The sequence below is a fragment of the Peromyscus eremicus genome, chromosome 1 (genome assembly GCF_949786415.1).
Source record: "Peromyscus eremicus chromosome 1, PerEre_H2_v1, whole genome shotgun sequence".
Taxonomy (NCBI): Eukaryota; Metazoa; Chordata; class Mammalia; order Rodentia; family Cricetidae; genus Peromyscus; species Peromyscus eremicus.
The window spans coordinates 155,814,683-155,826,754 of record NC_081416.1 but is presented as its reverse complement, the minus strand read 5'-3'; the positions used below and the strand labels follow the sequence as shown (position 1 = coordinate 155,826,754).

The window sequence follows — 12,072 nt, the reverse complement described above, 5'->3', positions numbered from 1 at the left end:
CAGAGTTTTAGCTCATGATCCTAGAGTTTCCAACACATGATCAGGCAGCCCCAAATGCTTTGGGGTTCTGGTGAGGGTGCCAGTGACAATGACAGGGCACGTCACGGAACCAAGAAGCAGCAAGAAAGAGATGACCAGTATGATTCCACAATCTCTTTTTGGTATGCCCTGAACGGTAACCTAAAGATCTCCCAAAACACCCCATCTCTTAATGGTTTGCAAAACTTCCCAATTAGTACCACCTTAAGAACAAAGCCTTCCAAATGTGGGCCGCTGGTGGACACTCGTGCAAACCGCAGTGGGAGCCTTAGAGAATAATCAGAAGGGAAAAACAGCCAAGATACACACTGCAGATGAATCTCTTATACACGATGCTGACCCAGTCACACACGCACATAGGCTGTAATTCCATATCTATCAAGTTTAAGATGAAGGAAAACAGACCTGTGCCATCAGTTACATGTGGTGAAGGGGAGTGACTGGAGTAGGTCAAAGGGAAGCTGAGGTGTGTGTTAGCCGTATACGGATTCCCGCTCCGGTGCTGGGAACATGGGTCTGAGTAGCCCACAGACAGTTGCTACATTGCTCGCCTATGACCCACTCACTTTTGTGTATGCTTGCTGTAACTGCAATAAAAGCCTTTAAAATGCACGTGTGAAACACATCACTGTATCATTGGGAAACTATTTTAAAAAGATTTGGGGATGAAGAGATGGCTCAGCAGTTGAGAGTGCTTGGGGCCCTTCCGGAAGACCCAGGTTCGGTTCCCAGCACCCACACAGGCAGCTCGCAACTGCCTACAGCAGCTCCAGGGAATCAGATGCTCTTTTAGTTTCCTTGGGCAGCTGCACACACATGGTACACACACACACACACACACACACACACACACACACACACACACACAATTCCTTTAAAATAAAGACTTGAGGGATACTGGCAGAGGTGCTGCATGCCCCGCCCCAAATCTGCTTCACATTATCAGTTTAGATCCCTGACCAATATGTCAGGCTAAGAGACCAAACACGAAGGACAATAAACAGCAGCAGCTGTCGCTTTGCCAAAAGCTGCTAGACTTACCTCTAGGAGGTGGAGTCCACCATTAGTCTCATTTTACAGATGAAGACACCAAGTCCCTAGCCCACACAATGACTAAGGAGCAAAGCTAAGATTCGAACCAGCTTGACTCTGCGTACCAGCTTCAGTTACAACCCAGAGGTGGCCCCTAGGGTGGAGTGAGGGGTGTATGGGGTTGTCTGTTGACATGTTAATTCATGGAAAAGGAAATGGGGAAGCGTTAAATAATAGGCACAAGTGTGCTTTCACGGGATGAATGGTCATGAAATTAGATTTGCAGATGAAGCCAAACCTCACGAGACCCCAAATCTAAGCAGAAAACAGCAAGAGGGACCCAAGCAGGAGAAACTCAATTTACTATGAACACCAAGGCAGTAACCCACGCTAAACGAGTTTCCAGGGATAAAGATGTGTGAGTGGCTGCCATGAAGGATGGCGGAGGTAGCACTGACCATGGACAGCAGGCAGCCTCTGCTGAAAGGATTTACAGACATGGGAACCGTCCCTAGGGAATGGGACCCACACTGGACCCAGGTATTTGTTGGAGGAAAGGCAGGGAGGTATCCTTGGAAGGGAGAGAGCCACTCAGGAGTGGGCAGAGGTTTCTAGAGAAATCTGGAACACTGGCCCCAGCAAGCCTGAGGCTGACCATGTCCCCCACTGTCTCAAGCAGTGTGGCATCTGCCTGGATCACATGTTGAACTCCACCAAGGTAGCCAGTGCCTGCTTTGAACACTGACTCAAACAGTTTTGAATGACTCCAATGATGTGCCCATTGGCCAGTGGTATAGACAGACTTCATAGTGAGCTGGGTTCCCCCAGTGTAAACAGGTGGTGTACCATAAACTGGGAACTCAACAAGTGTAGACAGAGTCCCCCCAAGCATATTGGCTCAACCTGTGCAGAAAGACTACCTGCTTCACACACTGCTTCCCAACAGTGTAGACAGACTGCACTGCCCGTTGGGATTAACCACCTAAGCCCTGGAAGACAAAGACAGCTGGCACGTCAGGCTGGGGTCTGAAAGGAAGTCTGGGCCTGGGCAGAGCCTGGTCGCCAAGAACGCTGTTGAAGCTAGAGAGTCTGAGCTCTCTGAGCTCCGTTCAAAGGCCCTGGAGAGTGGGCAGACAGACTAAACGGAAAGTTGCAGTGCTAACTCGTAAGACTCAATCAAGGTACAGAGACCACATGGACCACACACTGACTCCACAAGGTAGACAGACTGCCTACATCAAACACTAATGCAGCCAGTGTAGACAGACTGTGCCACACAACGCCTCCACCAGTATAGACAGACTGAAAGCCTAGGTCTCCAGGCCTGCCAGCCAGCAGTCACTGTGTGCCTCCTCCAGACCGATCTCTTCACGGCTGACACAGCAGGAAAGAGCAACATTCTTAGGAGCTCTGTGGCCCTGTGGCCTGAGTACATTGGCCCAGCTTCCCCAAGGCGAGGTGTGGGGCCGCACACATAGAAGGACCTTGGTCGGCATTTGCAGGATGCTGAGATGCTCCCTGCAGGTACTGCCTCCTTCCCTTACCCCACCAGTAATACAGGAAGCACACTGCACCCCAACAAAGCTGGAGGAAGGTCTCAGTACTCACAAGGCTGGGCAGATGAATCTTGTCCAGACAGATGAGTCAGCCCCCCAAAAGAGACGGCTTCGAAGATGGGTATGACTTGTCTGTTGAGCATGAGTCAATCTGAGCCTAGGGTATAGAATTCTGGCAAAGGGGCCCTGCTCTGTCACCTCCCCACTGATGGGTATCTGGGCATGCCCAGTGGTCTACAGACGGCTAGCAGTCACAGCACAAGAGGGCCAGGCCAGCCTCAACAGAAAGCCTTGAGCAAGCTGCAGACAGCCACAGGGGACTCACTACCAGAGAGAGTGGGGGAGAACAGTGAGCTCTCCTGCAAAGAGCCTCAGCTAGGCCAGGGGCTACAAAGCACGAAACTGTACCGCCTAGAACCTCTCCTTGCCTGTCATCGCTCTCATCCCCAAGGCTGGCCCAGCTTGGAAGCAGCTGGCTCTGGCCCAGACAGAGTGAGGACAAGGTGACAGTGACCTGGGCTGTTGCCTGCAGCTCGGCAACCAGGCCTGCAGCCAGCAGCATGGGCACACCAGGAAGTAAGTGACTCACAGGCCTGCTTTCCCCCACCCCAGCTCTGGAAGAGGGTGATGGAAGTCTGGGGGACAGGAACGCTGTCCGTGGAGAAGCCGGGTCCCTGAGCTGCAGATGGCCTGAGAAGATTGAGACTTCAGAGGGAGTGGGGGAGCTCTCAGCCTGGGGCAGAGCCTCTCAAAGGGATGGAAGCAGGTACAGCGTGATGGGGGGGTGGGGAGGGAAGAGGGTTAGATCAACTACAGGGCAGGTGAAGAAACCACTGGAGGACCCGGAAGCTAAGTGGGCATGGGGGGGGGGGCAGCCGGCGACCAACTCCAGAAGAAGCGGGCATCCGAGGCCTGCAAGTGGCCAGCACACAGGACAGAGCGGGCAGGTGGCTGAAGCCTTGCTCCACTCCCCTGGGGGCAGGCGTGTCCCGAGTAAGGCTAGTTCAGCAGAGAGGTGGTGGCAGTTACAGAAAATAAAGCAGTGTTCTGCCTGGCCCTCATCCGAGGGAGGGCTCCCAGGCTGTCACTCACTACGTGCCTACTATGTGCTGTTTTGTTTTGTTTTGTTTTGTTTTGTTTTGTTTTGTTTTGTTTTTTAATGACCACAGAGAGGAAGTCAAAGTGCTCTGGCTAGTTTTGTTTTGTTTGTCAACTTGGCACAGCTGGAGTCATATAGGAAGAAGGAACCTTCATTGAGAGGATGCCTCCATCAGATTAGCCTGTGGGCATGTCTTCAAGGGCATTTTCGTCTTCCTTCTATTTATTTATTTTTATTGTTTTATCTTGGTGTGATCAAACACTGGATGACCTGGGAATTGAACCTAGGTCCTCTGGAACATGAGTCAGTGCTCTTAACCACTGAGCCGCCTCTCTTTCAAGGCCCTTTTCGTGATGAATGATTGATGAGGAAGAGTCTGGCCCGCCGTGGGTGGGGCCACCCTGTGCAGATGGTCCTAGGAGATATAAGAAACGCAGCTGACCTTGAGCCGAGGGGGTGAGTCAGTGAGCAGGGGTCTTCACGGTCTTTGCTTCAGTCCCTGCCTCCAGATCCCTGCTTGAGATCCTGTCCTGACTTCTCTCCATAACGGACTGTGAGGTGAAACGCAAGACGAATTCAACCCTTTCCTCTCCAAGGCGCTTTTCGTCTTGGTGTTTTCTCACAGCAGCCGATAACCGAACAGACAAGTACGGTGGTAGGAGGGAGCCGGGCTGGGAAAGTACTGCAGAGACCTGGCTGCACAGCCAGCCACCGGGCCCCCGGAGTGGACAGGAGCTCAGGACCCCAGGGCCATCTCTGTCTCAGGAACCAAGACTTCTCACCAGGGTCCCACAAGCCTCATCTCAACCACCTCACCATGTCCCCTCCCAAACCAATTCCTTTGGAACCGAGGTTCTGTATCTCCAGGGTCATGGCCTCTCCCTTCCCACAGGCCTCCCTACCCCACAGCAGTTAGCTGAATAAAATCCAAGTGCACTCGGTCTCAAGGCGCCACGCTGTCGGGTCTCCAGCCACCTCTGGCCCTCTCCTTCATCTGTCAGCGGCACACAGAGGTCTTCTCATAGCTAGTGATCAGAACCTTCTCATACATTCCTTCAGCAGGGACCACTGTGCAGGCCCATGCCGGGTCTTCCCCCAACTCCTCTCCCACCCCCATCCCTTTTGCCTGGAACACAGCAGTCACTCCTTTCCTCAGTCCTCCCACCCGCAGGCCCTCAGTCTAAGTCAGCTCACTCTCTCGTAGGGCTCATAACAACCTGACTATTCCTGTGGGGGTCACAGCTGTGACAGAGCACTCGCTAGCACACACGGGTCCAGTGCTGTAAGGAAACGACCTGCCTGCCTGGGGAGGCAGCTATGTCTGATACCCCCAGCCCCGGGCCTAGATCCAGGTACTCTGTGAGGGCAGGGCCAGGGCTGCTTCTGGCTGCTGTCCCCCAGGACACAGCCTTCCCTGGTTTCCTGACAGCATTAACTGTTCCTCTGAATTCCTAACCACCCACCATCAAGTCCCACCGAGTCCGTCTGCAGCATCAGAGCACAAATGACAGGTAGTTTTGCAGAGGGTAGAAGTCACAGCTTCTTACAATTGTAATGTGAAATTCACATCCTCTGCCACAGCCAGTAAGTAAGTAAGCCGATGTCCGTCCTATCCTCTGCCTCCTCAGGAAGCTGTCCCCAGGTTACCAGTGAGTCACCTCTATTCCGGGGCAGCTTTTTCTTGGGAGGGAAAAGACACAGGCTGCCCTGAAGCCAGACAAATCTAGAAATGGACTGCAAGGACAAAGCGCCCAGGAGCCTCTGGGCGCCACAGCGTCACACGAAGGCTGCCCGCCTCCAGCCGACGTCCTGATGCCGATGCTACCTACGCACACAGGCCGAGCATCTTTACTCGTCTACTTTATTTTTGGCTGTCCCTCTGCAGCGCCGTCTTGACCTCCTCGGGCCAGCATTATATAATGCTCCTCTTAGAAGACTCATTACCTGCTGATTAACACGGGGCCGGGCAGTTGTTTATAGACTGTTGTAGCTGCCACGCACGGGCAAATCGGAGTGGTGGGGATGTGTGGGCGCTAAAACGGGTGTCAGACTCCAGGTCAGTGTAGCCAAGAGGCAGGCAAGTGAGCTAGTGACCACACCTTCCCTGTCTGCCCCCATCAGCACTCCCAGTGGCTACGGCAGCTTTCTCAGACCCCCTACACCAGCAAAACAGCAATCACAGCTCTGAGCGCCGACCTCTCCTCCATCAGCAAAACCACAAAAAGCAGCGTCTGGCACCAACTCAGAGTAAAGTACAGGGAAGCAGCCAACACCGTATTTCCAATCAGAGAAATCTGACTTTCCCTGTTGGAAGTGAATGGAAGGCAAATTCTGAGATGTGTCTGCCAAGCATACTTACCCAACAAGCAAAGGGGGGGGGGGCGGGTGTTAACTGAACTTTCTCAGACTTATTAGCTTACATAAACAGAGATTTGAATAAATGTTTAAAAAATCAAATTCCCTTGATACTCCCTAATCAGTAAATGTTCATTACGGAAACACAGCAAATATGCATAAAATTTCCCAAGTGATATTCCAGCTTCGAGATGGAAAAGGCATCTCCAACAGCAGGCTGAGTTACAAAGTGTCCTCCGTCAAACAAGCCGGCTCTCCTCTCCCGGCTGGAGCCAGAGGAAAATAGATTTCATTTTGCCCACTCAGGGAATTTATAAATGAGCACACCCCCCTCTCCGGCTGATTGATGTCTCTCTATAAATAATTAATCCTTGACCTTGCTTTGAGAAAGCCTTGACTTTTTAAATTTGGGGTCTTTAAAAAAAACAAGAAAAACAAAAATCAATACTAGGGAAACATAATTCACTCCCACCAAGTCGGATTCCGGGTAAAAGAATAAATAAGTTGACCATTCATGTGTCCCATGGTGACTCCGCCAAATGATGGGATGGGGTCAGGCTTTGAGGTTTTCTGTGTTCACATGCTATTGGATTATTGATCACCCCATTTTGACTGTCTTTTCAGGGTCTGAACAGCACCTCTCTGTGTGTCACTTTACAGAGGCCAATCTGCCGAAGCCTCCAGAACATGTTTCCACTCTCCTCACGAGGTCCAGCACCCCATCTGCCTGTAGGTGGTGAAGTGGCTGGATTAAAAAGAGAATGTCCTGTAAGGCATGATGGTGCGCTCCTGTAAGGCATGATGGTGCGCACCTGTAATTCCTGCACTCAGCAGGTTGAGGTCATGAGTTCCAAGCTAGTTTGGGCTGGACAGTGAGACCCTGCCTCAAAAAGAAAAGAAAGAGAGTCTTCCACGAGAACCACCGCCCCTCCCTCATCTTTCCAACAGTGCTTTTAGGGGACTGACAGGCTCAGGAGACACTGGGGGTAGGAAATTTTTTAAAAGAGTTCTTTGTGTCTTAAGACAAGGCCCCCTACCCACCAGTCAAAGGTAAAGGCGAACCCTCAAAAAAGTGGACTTGGTGGAGGAAGCTCATGCCTGGGGTCCTGGAGGAAGGTGGGGAAAGAGTTCATCTGCCTTTACTCCTTTTACTCACCCCTACCACCTAGAGCTGCCCTTGCCCCAACTGAGTCTCCCTTGCGGCCTGCTGCCAGGCTACATCCATAGAAACAGAGAGCTTCAGAAGCCTGTTCCCTTTAGAGTCAATCAAGCTTAGGGTCCTGCTGGGAGGCGGCTCAGAGACTCAGAGACACGGGTAATGCCGAAATGCCTGCAGGACAGAGTGTTCCAAGATCCGACCTGTATGCCTGCAACCCCGGACACAGTCTCCCCCCCCCCCCCCGCACCCCACTCCACCCCGACTGTTCTAGCTCCAGGTGAGGGCCGCGGGGCCTAGAGACAAGATGTACAACTGAAGTTAGGGTTTGGAGTCCTGCGCGGGAAATAAAGAGAGGTCACTTCATGCCCAAGCGCCACCTCTGGCCCTGCCCAAACCCGGGAACGCACCTTCGCCTAGCCAGGCCGGCCTTCCGCGAAGCCAAAGCAGCCCTAACACTCAGGAGCTGGAGTTGCAGCCGCCGCTAGAGCTGGGCTCGGTCCCGCCGCAAAAAGGATCATCTCACCGCCCTCTACCCCCAGCCGCCGGAGGCTCCAACTCCCGCACTCTGGGACACACGCAAGCACACACCTCCCTGCGATCACTGACGCACGCACACTCGCCAGGAGCACAAAACAGGCCGGGGCCCTAGAGAGTTGCGGGGAGGAGATGCGCGCGATGGAGCGCACAGATACCTTACGCCTCCCGGTAGGAAGCCAAGGTCGCCAATAACTTCCCCTTTCGCCCTGCTGGCTCTAACTGACCCCTAAGTCCCAGTTCCAAGCGCACGCCAAAGCCTCGGCGCCCTGGACGCTCCAGCCTAGCCCTGGGCGCGCTCGCCGCTCAGCTCCCAAAGCTGCCTCCACGCACCCAGCATCCAGGTCTAGGAGGAGGAGCAAAGGTTCCTCCGGGAGAGCCTTAGGAGAGAGAAAGAGGCAGTTCCCAGGCGCGGAGAAAACCAAGGATCGAAAGTCTAATTAAAGTTCCCGCTCATGGGGGCCGGTCCCCAAAGTACCGCCAGACCCAAGCACCACACGCCCCATCAGCACCTGCAGCTTGGGACTCCGATCCATGTCGAGCGGCGAGGTTTGCGCTCAGAGCGGTCCCGGGTTCACTCAAGGGTTCCCGGGGGCATCCCTTCGGGTGAGCATCCGGCACAGGGAGGGGATAGGATGATTTGGGGCTCAGGCACTCACCTGGAGCGGCCGGCGCTCTCCAGGCCACGGGTTCCTCCGGTCCGGCGCGGTTCTTGGCGGCAGGAGAATCCTCTTCCCGGGAGCTTGGGAAGCAAGTAGGATCTCCGCTCCAGCTCGGGCCGGGCTGCGTCTCTTTCTCCGTGTAGTCCTAGGTGCCGGGAGTGGGCGATTGGCGTGGAGTCGGCGGCTGGAGAACGCGGGAGAGGTTGCAGCGGCGTGCTCCTATTGGGTCCCAGGCACTGGTTGCGTCCCCTGTCTCCGCCGCCACCGCCCGGTCCTGTCTCCTCCCCGCGGTACCACCGGATCCGGGTCCAGCGCCAGCGCCGGGAAGGCTCCCAGCGAAGTGCGAGCGAAGCCTCCGGCGAGGCTGGAAATAGCGCCGCGCCCGCCCGGCGCCCCGCCCCCAGTCCGGGCCCCGCCCCACGGTGGAAAGCGGCTACGGGGGTGGAGGGGCAAAGAAGGGGGAAATCTCTTCCCTGATCGCTCAGCCCTCCCGGGAGCTCATGGGCACCACACCCACGCGCGCTCTGCGGCTCCCGCGGCCCCACTGGCCGCGCGCTCCGATGGAGATGCCGCTGGGCGCGGTCGTGCGGCCGCGGGGGGTGGGGGGTGGGGCGGGTTTCGCGCCGGCTGCGCCAGGCTCGGGGATCCCCAGTGCGGGACTCTGGTCTGCCGCTTGGCTCCACTCCGCAGCTTCTTAGCTGCCACTGCCCCGGCGGTGGCACCGAGTAACCCCATGCTGACCTGGGGAAAAAGAAAAGGCGCCAGCAGGCAGGGTCGCTTGCTCCAGCCCCAACACTGCGGGGCGCAGGTCTTGCAAAGGGATTGACGCACAGAAGATTTAGGTAGGTTCCCAGACTTCAGTCCTCGTGGAATTCAATCAAGGCCTTGTCTCTTCTTGGCACTCACCCTCAAATTTCGGGGTCTGTAGTTTACCACAAGTACTCAATGACCCGGATTCTCGTTTGTGAACTTCATTCTTAAGGGTCTGCCTGGCACCAGCCTAAAAGCTGAAGCAAGCAAGCCATCTCCATCCACACCCAGAATAAGAGTGGGAAAGTCACCGGTCCACAGCCACACAGCACAGGATGGAACGGGGTCTCATTTCCAGGGCTGTGGATTCAAATCCTTGCTCCCCCCACCCTCACCTCCAGAAGAGGAGCCCCGACCTGCAGGGGGCAGTCAGGCGCTAGAAGGAAAGTAGCTGTGCACCCAGACCGACCATTCTAAGCTGTGCAAGTCAGTCACTGCCTGGTCTTGAAGGCACACACAGAATGAAATTGAAAAACGAGACAAAACGCATAGAAGCTTCCAGTAAAACAGAATAGAGGTCCCCTCCCTGAGATGATCTACTGTTTGGTTGGTCGGCCTAACTCCATCCAGCTGGTGCAGATGGGTGATGAAATTAGGGCCTGAAATGGACCTGTGGTCTTTGAGTCACCAGATAAGGGTGTGGCGGCCATGGTAATGAACCGAGCCACTCCTGAGCACTGCCAGGGAGCCCCTAACACTAGAGCTCTTGGAAGGCGTGAGTGGTCTTGGGGCCTCTTCAATGGCCTCAGTTAAGCTCAGATTATCCAAGGATCGCCACCAGGGCAGGTGAGACGACAGATAAGCATATGATGACTTTCCTTCCATCGTTTTTGTTTTGTTTCTGTTTTGAGATAGGTTATCTGGCTATAGCCCAGGCTAGCCTCAGACTTGCCGTGTAGTCCAAGCTGACCGTGAACACCATGCTCTTCATTTCTCAACCTCCAAGTGCTGGCTTTTCCGGCATGTACCATTGTTGAGGAATATTTGATTACACTGTGAAGATGTGTCTTTGCCAAGGCACCTTCTGATTGGTTTAATAAAGAGCTGAGCCACCAATAGCTAGGCAGGAGGTATAGGCGGGACTTCCGGGCAGAGAAAGGCAGAAGATAGATACTCAAGAGGCAGAGAAACCCCAATGAGACATGGCAGGAGGTTGACATACAGAATGAAAGAGAGGTAAAAAGACACATGGTAAAATGTAGATTAATAGAAATGGGTTAATTTAAGTTACAAGGGCTAGTTGGGAACAAGCCTACGCTATAGACCAAGCTTTCATAATTAATAATAATTCTCTGTGTCATTATTTGTGAGCTAGCAGCCCAAAGAAAAATCCATCTACATAACGCCACACCCAGCTTCCCTTTATCTCTTTTATTTTTGCAACAATTTAGTATGTTCTATTATTCTTACCTTTCATATGAGGAAACAGAGCTCAGGATGCCACCAAGTTGTTAGTGTCAGCAAACCTGGATGGTGGTGGAGTCAGGATTGAGCCCAGGTGTGCCATTTTCCAAGTGGAATGGGTTCATACCAGTGTAGCTGGAAGTTTTCCTGTATCCTGCCCAGTCTGCAGCCACTCAGACCCAAGTAAACACACAGAAGCTTATATTAATTAAAACTGTTTGGCCATTAGCTTAGGCTTACTACTGACTAGCTCTTACACTTAAACTCAGCCCATTTCTGTTCATCTATATGTTGCCACATGTTCCGTGGCTTTACCTGTTTGCCATTACATACTGCTCCCTAGATGGCGGGCTAGCGTCTACCGACTCAGCCTTCCTCTTCCCAGAATTCTCCTTGTCTGCTTATCTCGCCTATATTTCCTGCCTGGCTACTGGCCAATTAGCGTTTTATTAACCCAGTGTACAAAAGCATTATCCCACAGCATGCCAGAGTACCCTCTTTGGAGCTCAAGATGGTCTGAAGCTCGGGGCTGTGCTGTGACCTATACTGCTCCTCTGGCTGCAGCGGTTACTTGAGGGAAGGAGAAGGCAAATATGTGTCCCCTCAGTCAAGTTCAGATTGAGAGAGGTGGATGTGAGGGGCAGGACTCACAAGTCAGGAAGAATGGTCTAAACATCAGCCTATATCCAAACACTGTCAGAGCTGAAATGAAAACAACAGAGGGGACTGGGCAGAAAGCCACCTACCTTCCAACCAGCCTCGGCTGCAATCCCCGGGGCTTTACAGCCCCTCCACCTCCAGCCTGTCACCCCACCCAGAGTCCCTGCCACAGCTCGACTGCAGTGAGCTCCACATCTGCAATTGGGCCTGAACTAACCCAGGAATTTAGTCTCAGAACCTCTTCAGTGGTGTGCACCCTTTGGAGGGTAAATACACACACATGCCCACACACACCTACCCTCGTGCAGGTGTTTGCACACATTGGCCAGTAAGGAGATGATGGGAGCTTCCATCCCCAGCCTAGCCGCAAAGCGGGAGGAGCCTTTGAATAGTAACTGCCTTCATAGGACAAGGTTTCACAGGCTTTATTTCCCTAGAGCCGGTCCATGCAGGCTTGCCTGTGACCGGTGAGCACAGCTAGTCGGGCCATTGTGGCTGCCCTGTGTACAGCAATCCTCCTGGGAAGGGCGGTTTTTCCATTAGCTTTTCCAACTGTACTTATTAGCACTTATTTGCATCTAATATTCAGGCAGACACCGAGAGGAATCAACAACGCTGCGTGCCTTTGACACTCTGCACATTTTTGTGTTTTTTCTTCCCTTGAGAGGAATCCCTGAAGGAGGCCAGGGCCCCTGGAAGGAACCAGCAGTGAGTTTTCCTCCCGAGATTTGGTAAGGGCTGCAGTGCCCTTTTTTTGAAAGT

At 53.5% G+C, this 12,072-nt stretch overlaps 1 protein-coding gene across 1 annotated transcript in view; it reads right to left on the bottom strand.

Annotated features, from left to right (window-relative positions):
- The window catches only part of Chst8 (carbohydrate sulfotransferase 8), a 145,426-nt gene extending 136,255 nt beyond the window's left edge, over positions 1–9,171 (bottom strand). Inside the window, exons 1-2 of the mRNA XM_059277303.1 lie at positions 8,982–9,171; positions 8,434–8,869 (exon numbers count right to left, since the gene is read on the bottom strand). Coding sequence (XP_059133286.1) covers positions 8,434–8,869; positions 8,982–9,171 — 626 coding nt within the window. The remainder of the gene's footprint in view (positions 1–8,433; positions 8,870–8,981) is intronic.
- Positions 9,172–12,072: the final 2,901 nt, after the last annotated feature.